The sequence below is a fragment of the Nilaparvata lugens genome, chromosome 5 (assembly GCF_014356525.2).
Source record: "Nilaparvata lugens isolate BPH chromosome 5, ASM1435652v1, whole genome shotgun sequence".
NCBI classification, from domain to species: Eukaryota; Metazoa; Arthropoda; class Insecta; order Hemiptera; family Delphacidae; genus Nilaparvata; species Nilaparvata lugens.
In genome coordinates, this window is record NC_052508.1 from 70,005,717 (window position 1) to 70,026,525 (window position 20,809).

At 34.2% G+C, this 20,809-nt stretch overlaps 1 protein-coding gene across 5 annotated transcripts in view; it reads right to left on the reverse strand.

Moving 5' to 3' along the window:
* LOC111048325 (potassium channel subfamily K member 13) overlaps window positions 1–20,809 on the reverse strand; it is a 162,386-nt gene that overhangs the window by 73,638 nt on the left and 67,939 nt on the right. For all 5 annotated transcript variants that reach the window (XM_039429189.1, XM_039429192.1, XM_039429193.1 and 2 more), the window contains 2 exons: window positions 11,864–12,123; window positions 9,414–9,688 (listed from right to left, as the gene is read on the reverse strand). In XM_039429189.1, the coding sequence (XP_039285123.1) occupies window positions 9,414–9,688; window positions 11,864–11,973 (385 nt within the window). In that variant the 5' untranslated portion in view covers window positions 11,974–12,123. The remainder of the gene's footprint in view (window positions 1–9,413; window positions 9,689–11,863; window positions 12,124–20,809) is intronic.

A 20,809-nucleotide genomic window follows, 5' to 3' on the forward strand; every position in this document is an offset into this window, starting at 1 on the left:
TAATTCATTCTATTACACGGAAGTGTTAAGAAAAATGAATTCAATGATAGAAAAATAATATTTCTCAGGTTTTTTGTCAATAATAGGTTATAGCTATCTAGTCTATAAGCAAATAAGCTAATTCTTCCAATCCTGACATACTACTTTAAAAATGAAACAGTATTTTTTTTTCATTTCATCAGAATCTCGGTACTGCTGATATCAAAGTAATATATGTGGACTATACTACATCAAATTTATGTTATCTGTCTAATAACATTGATACTACATAGGGTCAGACCATTTTAAGTGTTTTTTCAGAGATTTCAGACCTTGTTTTTAAACCCCGATTTTATTCGCACTTCGAGTGGTCATGATATGGGACACATAGATGATTATGTACCAAATTCATGAATTGAATTCTAATATTTCGAACCTTATATCATTTATATTTCAAGTGGCTCATGAGATGAGACCGCTTGTGTTAGGTTTGTGTGAGATTTGTGCTTGTATATCAGATCACTGATCCTCAAAGTCCACGATCCAGTTTCTATCAAAGCCTAAACATATTTGCTTCATATTGAGGCATCCTATCCCTATTAAACATACACCCGATTGAGTATGAATAGAGATCAATTCCTACATATCAATAAACATGTGTGGTACAGTGAGAATATTGAATTCTCTAATGGGACTATCCATACACGTTCAGTATTAGTATCAGTGAACGTGACCGGTGCAGTGAAAATATTATCCTCATGTGTTCTTATGGAACTATCCATACACGTTCGGCCAAGCTGAGTGAGAATGTTCCCATTAGAGCTCATTGGGTTTATATTTTCACTGATACTGATTTGTGGGAATTTTCTCAACCGACATCATCGCAGTGAACACTCGAGAAACACGAGCCTGATTTATATCTGATCATCAGAGTATCGATCAACTCTCGGCTTCGAAATCACCGCTATCATTTGCTGAAAGCACGATTATTTACTTTACTGAGAGCTTTTTTTATTATTGTAGCAGAGATGTTCAACAGAGAAGAAACTTTAATCTTTGACGCGCTCTCTTACTATTGGTAGTATGAGCTGCCATTTATTGACAATATAGGATGAGATGGGAACATATGATTTGAAATATGGAGATAATGTGAAACTGTATCTCTATCCCACTCAAACACCATCGTATTTCTGTGTTGTTGGGAGGACAAACAATAGATAAACCATAGACAAACAAAAGCATTTAAGTAGATATCCCATGGTATAGGGCGTTTATATCGCAACTGTTATCTCAAATCGATTACTATTGTTTATTGTAGATTTTTACTGTTTTGTTGGGGTGAGAGTGTATGAACAGCACAATATGAGAGACTACCAGCGTCACACAGCTTTTTGGCAAAGTACTACGTGGACTATCGGCTTGAGATAACAGTAAAAGTTGCGACATAGACGCCATTTACTATGGGATATCTACTTAAGCTATTGTTTCTCTATGGTATTACTGCGATAAATATCCATATTAAATGAAATTGACTTGATATTGACAAAGCCATTGGTTCATTAAAACAATTTGAAGGTACCAGATTATCTGTTGTTACACGATATTATCATCTCTAATACACTAAAATCTTAGACATTGAACAAAGTGATTATATAAGTCGTGTATTTTCAAAACCAGATAGGTACATTGCACAATCAAAATTTCCCAGTGAACGTAAAAAAAATTATTCCTAGCACTCTATCAATATCGGGGACCGAGCTTCGCTCTGGATTACAAAAGCATAAAAAAATTATTACGAAAGAAGAAATTATAAAATTCATACAGAAATGTTCTGTCTAATAACAGTAAATTGAGATTAATTCCCAGAGGAATGCAAAAATTTCCCTCACAAAGGCCCAGTTGCACAAAAGCCGGTTGAATTTTAATCCTGATTAACTCCACGTGAACCAAATCAGAGAAGACTATTCCAAAAAGATGGATCTACTGGAATTAATCAGGATTGAAAATAACCTGGCTTTTTTGCAACCGGCAAAAGTACCTAATTCAATGATTACAAAAGTTCAACAGCTGAGTTATAATTTTAACACAGTCCCACACACATGAACTCGCTCACTCACTTCCATCACTAACAGACCACGAAATGATTATTATCAGCTGCTTCTCCAAGGATGAATAATATTTATCCTTTTAATGTCCTTCGGCGAGTTTTCCCAGGGATGAGACCTAGTGCAATCGAATCTTTATGCTATAAACCTTCTATGTTCTGAATTTCGTGAGAATCGTTAGAGCCGTTTTCGAGATCAGGTGAAATACAAACATCTAAACATATAAACAGAAGTTGCTTGTTTAATAGTATAGGATATGCAAGTTATTTATCCAGTCACAATCTTGCTCTCAATAATTTGTGTGATTTAACTTAATTAACTTATGTAGAATTATGTAAGTAATATCTTGACAACTCAATGAAATTATCGAAAAAACGTGATGTATCTGGTTTTGAAAATTGACTACTCGAATAGTGTTGGAAAAGCCCTATACGAGTTCTACTGAGCGGAGCTCTACTTCGATTGAACGATACTTGATCGTGTCTTGCCTCGACCAATGGCAGTAGAGCTGAGCTTCTATTGGTAGTCAGCTACTGACCAATCGTAGGGATTTTCCCACACTATATTTTCTCCTACTTAGGGCCGTATGCACAGTGACAGTTTAAACTAAATTTCATTTTAAACTGGTTTAAATCCGTATCAAGTCTAGTTTGTTAGAATGTGGTTCATTTTGAGTTCAAGCCATCAGCTGATTAAATCGAGTTTAAGCATTGACTGTGCAAACGGCCCTCAGTGTTGAAGCTCCCAGTTTACTGGATATTGATGATGGTGTGAGTTAACAACCGAAACTGGTAGCCATCTCAAGTTGTTTCATGTAACCAGTGGCAATATTAAGTCGTTTTCTTTCAAATATTTCATTATAATAATCCAGAATTAGAAGATGAATGTGCAAAATAAATACAACATGACTACAGTCCGGGTACTGTAGCTTTGCCTATCAGAGGAGATTATACGCATATTAAATATTATTGGTACATTTAATATCAGATAGAAATAGAGTTTTTCAACCGTGATCAACGATTACCATTAGTAGAAGCAAAGATGAAATCTTCAATACGAATCTTCAAAAACTTTACCCTTTTACTTCATGAATAATTATAATACTGAAGTTTTCAGGAAAAAGTATTCATGATAGAAAATATTAATTTTTCAATAGCATTTGATTAGATTCATCAGTTTGTACATTACAATAGATTCAATATATTTCGACAATTCAATAATATTAGGACAAACCTCAGATTCTGAAGTATTTTTCCCATTGTGTGATTTTTCCTAGGGATGAAGAATTAGATTTTTGAAGAAGAATATCAAACCAAGAATAAAAATTATGTTTCAATTACCAAATGATAAAATCTGTGTATTGTACAAAATCAACTTATTTTATTCGAATAGATGAAACAAAACTGTATATTCTATTATATTTCATGAGGTACAATGTTGCATAGGATTTAAACTATTTTTGGAAACTACGTAGTCTATTTTTGAGAGATTTATGAATTCCCTATAAGGGTTCATTCTCTACAATAGTATTTGGTGATTTGAATTTTTGATAATATAGTATGTACAAACGGTTTGTTATCTATATAACTCGAATTGACATCTTGATATCGTGAATTCAATCATTATACCTATCCACTTTGTAAGTTGGAGCTACTTGTATGTACAAAGTACGATAAAAATTGAAAATCAATGCAGGTTTATATGAATCTGACGAAACCGAGAATACCAATTTGGTGTAAGTGTACGTCCAGTGCCAAAATACCTGTCATCAATTTTTTGGTTGGGATCAATGAAGTATGTTATTTTGAGCACAAAATCACAGAAATCAAACGGCGGTCACTATTGTTTCCAAAATAAACTAAGTTCAAAGTAGTACAATTTTACATGCAGCCATTTAAGTAGCATATTGACTATAAGTAGCAGCCATTTTCATTATCGAAATCCTCAAATTATGATATTCCTAATCTAAGTTTTCCTAATCTGAATCTTTTCCTAACCTTAGCTTTCCCAATCTAATATATTAGAGGTGTTTTAAATGTCGTGAACAAAGTGGGGTTAGTAAAACTAAACTATTTTTTAAAAATGTATGATGAGTTAGGAAAACTTAGATTAGGAATAATTATCATGATTTGATGATTTCGATAATCAAAATGGCTGCTACTTATAGGTTAAATGCATGTGAAATTGTGCTACTTTGAACTTAGTTTATTTTTGAAATAATAGTGACCGCCGTTTAATTTTTGTGATTTTGTGTTCAAAATGACATACTAGATCGTTCGCAACCAAAAATTTGATGACAGGTATTTTGGCACTGGACGTGCACTTTAGCCCCAATTTTATCAGAGCTCCGATTTGCACTAAAATTGAATGGAAAGAAGGTAAATTCAATTTAATTTGTGATGACCTGTCATTGGATAAAAGGCTCTATGAAAAGGTCCACGTTTGATTAATGAACCGATCAAAGAACTAAAATACTCCGCACACCGTGGTACCTGTCACACTCAGAGGTTGCGCCGATTCATATTCTGACGTTTTTCACGTGACACACATCAGCTGTAGTACAATTCACTGTGGACTGTCAGAATTCCTCCCAAATAGCTTAAATACCTCCCATTGAAACACTGCTGACATTATGATGTGAATATCAATAGAGTGGACAGCATATTTCTAAAATATTCACGCACTAGCCGTCAGGCTCGCTTCGCTCGCCATATCCGTCTAGCCAGGGGGCTCCGCCCCCTGGACAACCAACTGGATCGTCCAAGAATGAGATCAGCAGGCTCGCTCCGCTCGTCTGCATTTTTCATTTGAGCATTTTTATCATATGTTAGGACGATCCAGTCGGGGGTCCAGACTAAACGTCTGGCTAAACGGATATGGCGAGCGAAGCGAGCCTGACGGCTAGTAATATAATATTCCCAGGATTGAAGTAGCAGTGCCCAATCAATTTTTCCGCGATAAATGCATTTAAATCTTCAACTTGGTGCCAACCTAACAAAGTCAACTCAACTTAATGCCAACCTGACAAAATTATTAATTTAGTTGCCAGTTAACAACTGTTTCGAAGAAGTACTCTCTCTAGATTATAGTTCTATAGTAACATATGATATGGAAATTTCAATTATAATTAGAGATGGGAGAAGAAGAATATACATGCTAAAAGACGAACTTTAAACCCTTAAAAACCACCCTTAGAGTTAAAATATTGCCAAAAGATTTCTTAGTGCGCCTCTAAAGGGCCAACTGAACATACCTAACAAATTTGAACGTTTTTGGTCCGGTAGATTTTTAGTTATGCGAGTGAGTGAGTGAGTGAGTGAGTGAGTCAGTCAGTCAGTCAGTGAGTGAGTGCCATTTCGCTTTTATATAATTATATAGATTAAAACACCAATAAATAAATATTTCTTTCAAGATTTCTGACTTAATCCTAGATCATAGTGATGCAGTTATTATTTGTTGAATTCAAAAGTTTGATAACATCTGGCTCCACAGTTATATCATAGAGGAAGATAGCATAAGATAGGTATAGACAATACCTATTTGGGAAATTTATTTTATGAAATTGGGATGAAAAGAAGTTTTGGACTGTAGTCTGTTTCTTTGTCCTTAAGTTGATTGTAAATGATAAATTAATAATAATAAAAAATAGGGCATTTATGTTACACAACTTTCAGGAGAGTGCCACAGGCTTATAAGCCCAAAACGGTTCCAATTCTAATTTATACAACAGTCCAAATGTAGCTAGGTTATGTGTCACTTCAAGATTTTTATTTATTTACAATGGAGACAACGGGTTACCCAAATATGTTCCACTCAAGCCGATAGTCCTAGTTTTTTTGGTGAATCTATGTGGAGCTGGTAGTCTCTCATACTGTGCCGTTTCTAGAGGTAGATAGAGGTGCCGTTTCTAGATAGTAGTCGATAGTAATCGCCTTCGAGTTAACAGAAAATCGACTGAAATTTGGAGCATCTCTATACCATGATATATTTTTTATACTATCTTTTCTCCATGGTTAAATCATGAATGATCTTATCCTATACTATTAAACAAGCAACTTTTGTTTTTATGTTTAGATGTTCAGATGTTTGGATGTTCAGATTTTTAGATTTTTAGATGTTTATATGTTTGTATTTCACCGTTTGAAAAAAGAAAATCGACTGAAATTTGGAGCATAAACAATCTATACCATGAGATATTTTTTATACTATCTTTTCTCCATGGTTAAATCATTAATGATCTAATCCTATACTATTAAACAAGCAACTTTTGTTTTTATGTTTAGATGTTCAGATGTTTACTATCTTTTCTCCATGGTTAAATCATGAATGATCTTATCCTATACTATTAACAGACAACTTTTGTTTGTATGTTTTAGATGTTCAGATGTTTGGATGTTTAGATTTTTAGATGTTTATATGTTTGTATTTCACCGGATCTCGAAAACGGCTTCAACGATTCTCACGAAATTCAGAACATAGTAGGTTTATAATATAAAGATTTGATTGAACTAGGTCTCATTCCTCGGAAAACTCGCTGTGAGATATTAAAAGGATAATTATTAATCATCCTTGGAAAAACAGCTGATAATAATTATTCCGTCGTCTGTTGATGATGGAAGTGAGTGAGCGAGTTCATGTGTGTGGGATTGTGTCAAAATTATGACTCAGCTGTTGAACTTTTGTAATCATTCAATCAGGTGCTTAGTGCCGGTTGTAAGAAAGCCGGGTTATTTTCAATCCTGATTGATTCAAGTAGATCCATCTTTTTGAAATGGTCTTCTCTGATTTGGTTCACGTGAAGTTAATCAGGATTAAAATCTAACCGGCTTTTGTGCAACTGTGCCTCAATTTACTGTGATTAGATAGAACATTTCTGTATGAATGTTATTATAATTTCTTCTTTCGTAATACATTTTTTATGCTTTTGTACTCCAGAGCGAAGCTCGATCTCCGATATTTTGAATTATGCTGAAAAGCTTTTGGTGAATGATCATATTATCATGGTCTGATTGTTGAAGAATAACTATCTAATTATATAGTGAGTATGATTTACAGCTGAAGCCGTCCCTCGCATCCTGCATGCCATCTCACTCTATACATCCATTCTCCCACCGCCAAATTTCTCTCGTGCATGTCACTCTTCACTTGCTTCATCCAAATTTCCCCTCTTCCTTCTTCCTGGCAGATTCCAATTAAGCATCCTCTTCGGCCACCGTTCAACTTCCAATCACTGTCTAATAAAATATGTATAATTTGATAATTCAATAAAGTTTCGACGTGTAGAATGATTTTTAGACTAGTAAAACCACATAGACACTTTACAAAAAAACATGATTTTTTTAGAAATGAGACTTCACTTCCATTCATTTTGTAATAAAATATATATAATATGATAATTTAGTACAGTTTCGACGTGTAGAATGATAATCAATCTAGTTCATCTCCGTTCATCTTCCAATCACTGTCTAATAACATAATTTGTATAAAATCTGGTGTGGCGCACTCACACAACTTTCCTTGCCGTTATGAAAATTGATCACGTGACGCTAGTGTTTCCGCGCATCTAAGGTCTACTTTTCAAAGATTTGAGTCAGCTGGTGACAGGGCAATAACGCTGGAGACACACGAGGTCTGTTATCTCTTCATGTCAGAGGCCCTGAAATTGATCAGTTGCGACCTGAAAACTCTGACACCAGACCTGAGCCAGCCAGGTCACTCGATATTATTATTATTATTATTATTATTATCTCTTCATAGTGAATCATTTTATAGAATAAACAGTTGCCAACAGTTTGCAATTGGATAATTACATTTTCTCGAATTTCAAGCTTATTTTTTATTCTAGGTGAAAATGTTACTGACATTAATTGTAGAGATTCTCATGCTCAATCTTTTCCACTCGGAATTTTTTGTTTAAATTGTGTATGAAGCCTGATAATTTAAAAATCTAAAATCAAACTTTGCATAGATAGTGCAGTGCTTCTGAAACTCAAGAATGGCTTATTGAGTGCAGCAGAGGAACTTTGCGCACGTATTTCACATTTAATTTTTCCTACAGTTACCATTGAATATGAAAAGTCGGTAATTATTGGTAAAATGATGGCTGAAATCCATAAAATGTTTGTGTGTGTGTGTGTGTGATGCTGTTATTAATAACAACCTTAATTCATTTAAAAATTAATAATCCAATTGAAGTTAGAAATTCTCAGCCAAAGTGAATCTAAAATCAATAATTAATATAAAATCTATAATTGAGAATCTAAAATCAAACTTTGCATAGATAGTGCAGTGCTTCTGAAATTTCTACATATATGAGGCTTGTGGCAGTTGATAGAGCTTATCAATGACTTTTCTAGGTATGAATTTGATCAAAATCGTTGGAGTCGTTTTCGAGAAAATCGCGAAAAACCCTGTTTTTGACAACATTTTCGCCATCTTGAATTCCATTCGATCGAAAATGTTCGTGTCGGATCCTTATAGTGTAAGGACCTTAAGTTCCAAATTTCAAGTCATTCCGTTAATTGGGAGATGAGATATCGTGTACACAGACGCACATACACTCATTACACACACACACACACACCACACACAACAACACACACACACACACACACACACACACACACACACACACACACACACACCACACACCACACACCACACACACACACCACACACACACACACACACACACACGACACACACACACCACACACACAACACACACAACACAACACACACACACACAAACACCACCACACACACAACACACACACACACCACACAACACACACACACACACACACCACACACCACACACACACACACACACACACACACACACACACACACACACCACACCACACACACACACACAACACACACACACCACACACACACACACACACACACCACACACACGCACAGACCAATCCCAAAAACCACTTTTTTGGACTCAGGACCTTGAAACGTATAGAAATTCAGAAACTGGGGTACCTTAATTTTTTTCGGAAAGCAATACTTTCCTTACCTATGGTAATAGGGCAAGGAAAGTAAAAATACATGAAATTTTTAGAAATGAGACTTCACTTCCATTCACTTTGTAATAAAATATATATAATATGATAATTTAGTACAGTTTCGACGTGTAGAATGATAATCAATCTAGTTCATCTCCGTTCATCTTCCAATCACTGTCTAATAACATATGTATAATATGATAATTCAGTGCAGTTTCGATGTGTAGAATGATAATCAATCTAGTACAACTATAATATATAGACATTTCACAAAGAAACATGAAATTTTCAAAAATGAGACTTCACTCACCTATAGTAGACACAATGGTGCTAACAAAATGAAAACTGGACGCCAGATCCCAGTCATCCACTTGTCTCTCGGAGTTGTTGGCACACAAATTGTCAGCCCTGTATTGTCGATGATACTGTATCAAGTACTGCAGTATCAGCTGAGTATCCTGTTCGGATGCTGAGTTGTTCGATCTGAGCCGCTGAACGACGAGCAGTTCTCTCAGCTGTTGGTAAATTTCCTCTCCTTCCGCTGATAGAACCGCTTGCTGGTTTTCGCCTACACCGCTTTCCAGTCTGTTGAAAGAAAAAAATACTTGATTTCTCCAATAGAATTAATAGAGCTGAGTCGTCTATTTTGAAAACTTATAGTGAAATCATTGATATATAATGATTATATACAATTTTGCAAATGTAAATCACAATAATACAACCATGAATGTATTGAATTTTGCACATTCACTTTCAATTCCTCTATAAAACCTGAACGATTTAATCCTGAAACCGGTTGCATTGAACTCAAATGAAATATTCACACTAGCGCGACTCAAATCGGGAAACGACTCCATGCATCACCGCTTCAAGTGGGTGTTTTGTCAACTACTATAACCAAATTCCACATTCGAAATTAGAAAATGATTGAATAAAAGTAGAATATCCCCATTTGAAAGCTAGAACTTGACACCAACCTTTTCTTAAGCTAACTTTAATTTTATACTAGCCTCTCTCTAGCCTTGATCATAATTCTAACCTCAATAAGATTGTAAATCCCTGTTTGGAGTGCCGTTCATGCACTCCAGATTGATTGATTCTTTGTTGATTCTTTAAACAGACAGATTCATTCAGTTGATACTCCAGACAGGGTTTCGAGGCGAGTTAACATTCTGGTCGCCAAGAGACTTGAGTATCATTTATCTCCAAGACTAGAGGAAAGAATACTCTTTATATATTTATAAAACAACAAAATATATGTCATAATATATTTTGTCTCTGCTTCAATGAAATGTGATTGGGATTCGAAGTGGAATAGCGTAAATATAAACGAGAACACGTTAAAATATGTTGAAACATTAGTGAGATTACTCATTTTATATAATTGAAATAAAATCGATGAAGAGAAGCCTTTAATATACATTTAATATACAGTTATATCTATGATATAACAAAGCAAGAACTGGCTTATACACGTACGGGATAGAAAATTAAGAATGACGTACCGTCAAACCGGCTAACTTGGGACAGTTTTCAACTTTGACTTGAAATTCAGTTCCATTATTATTTCAATAGTTTATTTCTCCTGTGCTCAGAACTTAGGTCTTTAATAATACTTCAAATATATACATTCAATTTCATTATTATTCCAACCTGTTCTGAAAAAAAATTAAAATATATGGTGTCCCAAGTTACCCGCAGAGGGCTGGAAAACTTGGGACATCAATATGATTTGCATGTAATTAAACAATTGAGTGGTTGAAGGCTACCTTGGGACATTAGATTTTGAATAATATGTTTCATATTCATAATAAAAATACTTTAACTGTGAAATAATTGTATAATTGATAAAATAATAGTGTGTGATAATTGAGTGTTCACAATAGAAGTTATTAAAGGCTCAATTTCTAGGTTACAAAATAGTAGATCTTTATAACTGTTAAAAAAGTGTCTAAGCTGATAACCAAATGCTCAAAACGTTATCAAATATGTTCAATGATTTGTTCCCAACAAATCCACAATGCCAGAACTCAGATTGAATTGCACAGACAGCTGGTAAGTTGGAATTGGAGGGAAGGGGTTAAACTGTCCCAAGTTAGACTACTGTCCCAAGTTAGCCGGTTTTACGACATCACTACGTCTCATCTACTCAACTGATTAACATGACATGTAGATTCTTAATTCACCGAGGCTGGTTATAGGCCTCTTTTCAATCCTTCAAGATTCCATTACGTCAAGTTTTCAGTTTGTCAAGTTTTTAATTAGACCCTTGCAGAGCACGTTACTAAATACTAGTGCAAAATACTAGTTTCCGCGAATGGAATTGAACGATTTGAGATGCAGCTAGAGCACTCCTAGGTTCTAGAGTGTAGATCAAGCAATCCTTAATCTGGAGAGTGTGAAAGGAGCCTAAATCACATTTACATGAGATTTGATCGTTTTAGAAGTCGTTGGTGCCACCCAGAAAATATTAAGTCAATGGTTATCGAAATATTACAATATATTTCTATCCTTTGGAAAATCTCAGATATATTCCCATTGATAGATTGCAGTCTGATAATTCGTAGATTATAGTCTTGATATTAATTGATAGATTGAAAAAAAGCCGGTTAAATTTAAACAGTGATTAATTTCACGAGAACCAATCAGAGAAGCTGTTTTTTTAAAAGGTCTTCTCTGATTGGTTATCGTGGAATCAATCACGGTTAAAATTAAACGGGCTTTTGTGCAACTGGGCCTGATTGTTTTAATATTATTTACCTGTTGAATAGGAGAGCACCAAACAACATATAGGCGAGAAGCAGTACGGCTAGTAGTCCCACTCTGACGTTATCTTCTCCAAGTCCCAGCAAGCTCACGCAGCCAGCCATCTAATCACGCCGTGTCAGCGTCTCCCCACCAGTAGCTTCCCCCTCCACCCCTCTCGTGCCTTGGTCATGTCCCAGGCCATAAGCTGGGGGCTTCAGGTGCAGAGTCAATGTTGAAGCCAGTTGTATCTCACAGGTGCAGGAACGAACAGCCTGAAATTAGGAATGGTTTGTTGTAAGATAGATTTCTCAATAATTAATTAATTCAATGAAATTCGGAATTTTATTTAATTTTTTTTTATTTATATTTTTTACAAAGAAGCACTGATTGGGAGAGAAAAACTAAGGATACACCTTGTACTATTTTTCTTCCTAATTAGATATCATTTTAGAAGTTCAAAATAGGGTTATGATTACACTTTACTAAAATTTAGTCCATTTTCACTCAAAAACAACGAAAACTAAGATTTTTAAATTTGGACGGTTAAAAACATAATAAAAAACAAAAATATCACAATAAAATCACCATTAATTGGTAAATTTTTAAGTAATTTTACAAAATTTAGAGCTATAAAAACACAACTCACTATTCAGCACAGCTGATATTATTCGATTATTTGTCTAGAAATAGATTTTGTGAACATTTTTGATGAACAATAATCTTGATACTCCTCAAAACTTATAATTTTATTAATAATAATAATATTTGTATGGCTTTTATTGGTGGGGAGTCCCTGATGGAAGTTCCACCTCGCCTTAATATATCATTTGTGCCGTCAATGGGCCTTACGACTGCCATACTTCAGCCGGGACCGACAGTTTAACGTGCTCATCCGATAACACATATCATATTAGTCAATGATCAGTAGAGAATCAACAGGATTAACCCAAAAATGTTTCTCTCTCGATTTTTTTTTTTCACTTGTAAGCATAGTCTGAATGTGGTTATGTTTGCAGTTCTTATAATCATCTAGAGAATTGTCAGTTGAAACATTGCTTATGAAAGAATATTTATGTAAAGGTGATAGACATCGAATTAACTTAAAAATAATTGTTAGCTACAAGAGGAAAACAATAATAGAAGGGCCCAGTTCTTTTGAAAGAAGATTCCTTCATAATAATAATAATACTGAGGATGATGCCCACATAAAGTCTTAGGCTTGTGTGTGAGTAACGAGTGAGAGGGATGATGATGAAAGATGAGAAAGAATAAGAAGAAGAGGAAGAAGAAGAAGAAGAAGAAGAAGAAGAAGAAGAAGAAGAAGAAGAAGAAGAAGAAGAAGAAGAAGAAGAAGAAGAAGAAGAAGAAGAAGAAGAAGAAGAAAAGAAGAATGAGAAGAGGAGGAAAAGAGGAAGAAGAAGAAGGAAGAGAAGGAGAAAAAGAAGAGGAAGAAGAAGAAGAAGAGGAAGAAGAAGGAGAAGAGGAAGAAGGAGAGGAAGAAGAAGAAGAAGAAGAAGAGGAGGAAAAGTGGAAGAAGAAGAAGGGAGAGAAGGAGGAAAAGAAGAGGAAGAAGAAGAATAATTTTCGAATACTTTGGAGATTGGAGATCGGATTTTGAGATACTTACTCAGAGATTGACGAATACTTTTTAGTCGTGACCGACGGTTTATCGTCTCCTCCGAGAGACGAAAATCTTATCTTCATGTATAACATAATAATTGTTAGGTAGAAACGGAAACGAATAATAGGTCCCTTTTAAGTTTGTATGTTGAGTATGGAAGTAGGGCCATGCGTATGATGTTGTGTAATGATGTATTAAATTGTCTCAATTAAGATTGAGAGCTGAATTAGGATTGATATGATGGAAGGACAGCTAATAAGAAGTCTGGAGGCCTAGAAGTCTGGACCAATATCAAACAAGATAATTATAGATTAGCCAATCTTAGTAAGCTGCTTCTCAACCAATTATGGTCAATAAAGGAATGGATAGTGACTCTTTAGAAACTTTATGTTCTCTTGGAACTATGTTTCTGTTCTGTCATATATCAGAAAAAATCTGGTGTGGCGCACTCACACAACTTTCCTTGCCGTTATGAAAAATTGATCACTGACGCTAGTGTTCCCGCGCATCTCAAGTCTACTATTCAAATATTTGAGCCAGCTGGTGACAGGGCAATAACGCTGGAGACACACATGAGGTCTGCTATCTCTTCATAGTGAATCATTTAATAGAATCAACAATAATTTGCAATTGAAAAATCACATTTTCTCGAATTTAAAGCTTATTTTCCATTTTAGGTGAAAATGTTACTGAACATTAATTGTAGAGATTTTCATGCTCAATCTACTCCACTTGATTTTTTTGTTCAAATTGTATCTGAAGCCTGATAATTGGGAATCTAAAATCGAACCTTGCATTGATGCGGCGGAGCTCCTGGAATTTTTACAGATATGAGACTTATGGCAGTTGATAGAGCTTATCGATGACTATTTTAGGTATGAATTTGATCAAAATCGTTGGGGCTGTTTCCGAGAAATTCACGAAAAACCCTGTTTTTGACAACATTTTCGCCATTTTAGCCGCCATCTTGAATTGCATTTGATCGAAATTGTTCGTGTCGGATCCTTATAGTGAAAGGACCTTAAGTTCCAAATTTCAAGTCATTCTGTTAATTGGGAGATGAGATATCGTGTACACAGACGCACATACACTCATACACACACACACACCACACACACACACACCACACACACACACCACACACACACCACACACACACACACCACACACACACACACACACACACACACACACACACACACACACACACACACACACACCACACACACACACCACACACCACACACACACACACACACACACACACACACACACACACACACACACACCACACACACACACACACACACACACACACACACACACACACACACACCACACACACACACCACACACACACACACACACACACACACACACACACACACACACACACACACACACACCACACACACACACACAACACACACACACACACACACACACACACACACAATGAAATTTAGAATTTGGGGTACCTTAATTTTTTTCGGAAAGCAATACTTTCCTTACCTATGGTAATAGGACAAGGAAAGTAAAAATATCAAGGTATTAATTATTTAATTCTTCAATGTTTGAGTGCAGTCTTTATACAGTTGTATACAATAAATAAATGTTTTTAAGCTTCATTATTGTACCAAGCTTTGGTTGTTAGCCATTGTGTTAAACGACTATCAGCTTGATGTTGCAAAATAACGACAACTGCTCTTATCATTAAGTCGGGGCGGTTCCACTGTAGTGATATCCACTTAAAACAGTCAGTATTTATTGAATGGTTACTGTTCGTGTTATTGGATAAGGAATTCTGACAGTATTCTGAAATCCCACCACAGCTAATGTCTCTGGGGCCGTTTCCGGTTATCTCTTTCCTCAGATCTGAATGAACTGAAGTGCTCAAATAGAGCTCTAACTCTACTTCTCCAATGACATTTTCGACCTTTATTCGCCAAGAAGGGACTTGCTTATCGTTCAATTGCCTCCAGTCATCGATTTCTTTGTCCAATCTGAACCTACCGTCTTCGTCTTCAATCGACATTTTTTTTTATCAGGTCCGCCTACTGAACTTTGGGAAAACTGTTCTTATTAGAGAATCTGAGCACTCATTATGATTCTAAGAAATTCATGACATACCATCAAATTTTATTCTTTCTATTTTAATCAATTTCATAATTCACAACATCATGGGATAGCATCACCGTAGTAGACAAAATGTGTATGTTGAATGAAAAAGACTAAGAAATTGTCAAAAACCACAGATTTATCTGTGACAATTTTTTTTTTATTTATTGACAATTTCTTAGTATTCTTCATGAAAAATACTAAGAAATTGTCAAAAACCACAGATTTATCTGTGACAATTTTTTTTTTATTTATTGACAATTTCTTAGTATTCTTCATGAAAAATACTAAGAAATTGTCAAAAACCACAGATTTATCTGTGACAATTTTTTTTTTATTTATTGACAATTTCTTAGTATTCTTCATGAAAAATACTAAGAAATTGTCAAAAACCACAGATTTATCTGTGACAATTTTTGATACAATTGTTGATATTGTGGTAATTATTCATATTGAATTAAAAAGATTAAGAAATTGTCAAAAAAAAAAAAAAAATTGTCACAGATAAATCTGTGGTTTTTGACAATTTCTTAGTCTTTTCCATTCGATAAGAATAATTACCACAATATCAACTTCTCAACTACACAAAAAGTGAAAATGTGTATGACCAAGCGACATACCAAGCAAAGTAATATATAAATTGGTGCTACTATTTACCAGCTAGAATTGTCTTCAAGAAAGCACACGTGGCCACTAATGAGGGTAATGATGCGGAGTCAGAGGACAATGAAGTATGCTAGTCGAGAGTTAGAGGATGAACCTTTTTGGAACAATAGCCCAGTGCTTAGGTAGCGCTGCCCCGTCTCCTTTCTTTTACCCGCAAGCTCTAATAGTTTATTTAAAATGTTTTGTTACTTTGAGCAGCCTGACATCACATCCCAAGCTATATCATAAAACATCTAAAAAGAGAAAAATTAATATCACAAAATCCCTATCTGTGTATGAAATTATAAAATATTGATCTACCTATCAAAATATCAAATTATCCAATAGAATTCAATATACTATTATCAAATTACTATTATACAATATACTATTATCTAATAAATAAATAAATATAAATAAATAAATAAATATCTTACATATCTTACAAATTATCCAATAGAATTCAATATACTATTATCAAATTACTATTATACAATATACTATTATCTAATAAATAAATAAATATAAATAAATAAATAATATCTTACATATAGTGAAAAATATTAGTGGAAACAGCTGTGATTTTTCGTAAAGTGTGAAGTTTTTAGCTTAAAAATTTCTAGTTTCATTCAAGATTTAGACTTTTCGAATAATAATAATTATTAAGTTACTGTTTTAGATTTTTCGATTCTAGACTCTAATAGTATCTATTTTGATTCAAAATTTGCTTGTTTATCTGAGTATTGAAGAGCGTAAATTGTATTTTGAAAACTGAGAGTGACATAACCAACTTTTGATTTGGACAATATATAGTATAAATTGGAAATGGGACAGTTTTGGGCATGAGCCTGTTGTGCCTTCCCTCATGTTAAGTATGTGTAAAAAATGTGATAAATAAATAAATCTTTATTGTCACAGAATGTTTACACATTACAGACAACGTCATGTTTGGTAACTCTAGTAAATACAATGCAAACATGAGCCTGCAACAACAAGCACACAAAGTCAATTTTACAAAGTTCAATACATCCATTACCACTCCAAATTAGGTATCAATTATATTTCCCAATCACTTATCAACTACTTATATATCATTTATCATATTGATCATATATACATTTTCCAATTTATAGAAAAATAGTCGGCTATTTAATATGGGGTTTCTTCTATTTAAAGCTTCCTTTACTTTCAACTTAAAAGCACTTTTACATAATGATTTTAGAGTGGCAGGCAAATCATTATGAAGTTTCACCGCCATATAGGGATTTAGTTTTTGAGATGCACTGTGCTGATACCTAGGAACTCTTAAGCTATTTTCATTTCTTGTTGCATAATTGTGGTGGTGTCTATTCACATCAAATTTTTCAATGTTAAAGTGTACATATACAACTGTGAAATAAATATAGAGCTGGGAATGTCATCACTCTCATTTTTTTAAACAAAGGTTTGCAGCTTTCTCGGTATTCTGCATTGCATAGGAGCCTCATTATCTTTTTTTTTGCAACCTGAGAATTTTAATTGTCTCAGGATAATAGTATTCAATTTATAGTATACAGGCGATCTTATTGTATTCCCACTGTTTACCGCCATGTTTGCACATGCTATCAGAATATAATGAAATGTGAATGAAAACAATAATTATTCAGTATTACAAAATCCCCTGTCTGTGTAGCAAAGTATGATAATTTGATCTATTCATCCTCATATCAAATCTATGCTTCTATCCACTTGTATACCTGCTGTTTATCTATATGTTTGAGCACGGAAACAAAATATATGAATGTGAATAATATGATGGAATATGATTAGCATCACAGAATCCTTCTCTGTGTATGATCAAAGATGACAGAAATATTCTAAAATATAGTTTTCTTCACTTTATGGTATGATATGATATACTATTTTTATTCACCTACGAAATTATAAGATCTATTCGGCTATCCAATAGTAGTATCCCCGCGGTTGTTTATCTCCATGTTTATACACGCAAACAAAATATACGAATATGCTGAATAATTTATTCAGTGTGGTATTAGTGACAGTGTTCACTTTGACTAATTGAACATGTTTTCAGAAATATTAGAGTGAGATTGACATTATAATTATTAATTTTCCACACTTTCAGAATGAAATATGTCAAGTGGAGAATGTGTTGGGATGATGTCCCATCAAAAGTCCTAGTCTGTATTTGAAGCATTTGTTCATAATTATTCAACCAGCTTAATGAAACGTGGGAAACATGGGTTTTCTGCTCTCTTTTTCCTTCTTTATCCTCTCCATTCACTCTCTCCCTATCCCTTTTCATATTAATATCAGATTTTTAATTTTTTAGTGTTAAACTTCCTAAATTGCCATCTAGAATTTTTTTTCTCTCTTCTACTAGATACTTTTTTTCTTCTCTTTCCTCTTCCACACATACATTTTCTCTCTCTCTCTCTCTCTCTTCAGATCGTCATGTTCTCTTTTCTTCGCTGTCACCATAATTATTCATTTCTCTTCTACTCCATCTTTGCTTCTGCTCTCTGTTTACTTCCTCTCTATCCATTCTTCTTCACATTCTAACATTATTCTATTTTCCTTTACATCTCTCTTATTCGTTTTTGCTTTTCTCCGAGAATCTTCCTCTATATTATTTGTTGTGTAAATTCATTATCACCAATTACCTTTTATCTATTCTTCATCTTTTCAATCCATGCTCTTTTTGGCCCACTATATTCTTCCCTCCATATATAATCCTTGTTCTTTCTCTCATTCATTATTTTATCACCTTTTCTCTTCTCATATTCACAGCTTGTACCTTTCCATTAAATTGTGTCCTTCCTATTGTCTCTAGTTTTCATCTCTCAACTCACTGTATTTCTCTCCAAGTATTGTCTCTATTTTTCATTTCCCAACTCACTGTATTTCTCTCCAAGTATTGTCTCTATTTTTCATTTCCCAACTCACTGTATTTCTCTCCAAGTATTGTCTCTATTTTTCATTTCCCAACTCACTGTATTTCTCTCCAAGTATTGTCTCTATTTTTCGTTTCCCAACTCACTGTATTTCTCTCCAAGTATTGTCTCTATTTTTCATTTACAAAATCCCCTGTCTGTGTAGCAAAGTATGATAATTTGATCTATTCATCCTCATATCAAATCTATGCTTCTATCCACTTGTATACCTGCTGTTTATCTATATGTTTGAGCACGGAAACAAAATATATGAATGTGAATAATATGATGGAATATGATTAGCATCACAGAATCCTTCTCTGTGTATGATCAAAGATGACAGAAATATTCTAAAATATAGTTTTCTTCACTTTATGGTATGATATGATATACTATTTTTATTCACCTACGAAATTATAAGATCTATTCGGCTATCCAATAGTAGTATCCCCGCGGTTGTTTATCTCCATGTTTATACACGCAAACAAAATATACGAATATGCTGAATAATTTATTCAGTGTGGTATTAGTGACAGTGTTCACTTTGACTAATTGAACATGTTTTCAGAAATATTAGAGTGAGATTGACATTATAATTATTAATTTTCCACACTTTCAGAATGAAATATGTCAAGTGGAGAATGTGTTGGGATGATGTCCCATCAAAAGTCCTAGTCTGTATTTGAAGCATTTGTTCATAATTATTCAACCAGCTTAATGAAACGTGGGAAACATGGGTTTTCTGCTCTCTTTTTCCTTCTTTTATCCTCTCCATTCACTCTCTCCCTATCCCTTTTCATATTAATATCAGATTTTTAATTTTTTAGTGTTAAACTTCCTAAATTGCCATCTAGAATTTTTTTTCTCTCTTCTACTAGATACTTTTTTTCTTCTCTTTCCTCTTCCACACATACATTTTCTCTCTCTCTCTCTCTCTCTTCAGATCGTCATGTTCTCTTTTCTTCGCTGTCACCATAATTATTCATTTCTCTTCTACTCCATCTTTGCTTCTGCTCTCTGTTTACTTCCTCTCTATCCATTCTTCTTCACATTCTAACATTATTCTATTTTCCTTTACATCTCTCTTATTCGTTTTTGCTTTTCTCCGAGAATCTTCCTCTATATTATTTGTTGTGTAAATTCATTATCACCAATTACCTTTTATCTATTCTTCATCTTTTCAATCCATGCTCTTTTTGGCCCACTATATTCTTCCCTCCATATTTATAATCCTTGTTCTTTCTCTCATTTGGAGTTTTATCACCTTTTCTCTTTACATATTCTCAGCTTGTACCTTTCCATTAAATTGTGTCCTTCCTATTGTCTCTAGTTTTCATCTCTCAACTCACTGTATTTCTCTCCAAGTATTGTCTCTATTTTTCATTTCCCAACTCACTGTATTTCTCTCCAAGTATTGTCTCTATTTTTCATTTCCCAACTCACTGAATTTCTCTCCAAGTATTGTCTCTATTTTTCATTTCCCAACTCACTGTATTTCTCTCCAAGTATTGTCTCTATTTTTCATTTCCCAACTCACTGTATTTCATTCCAAGTGTTGTCTCTAGTTTTCATCTCCCAACTCACTGTATTTCTCTCCAAGTATTGTCTCTATTTTTCATTTCCCAACTCACTGTATTTCTC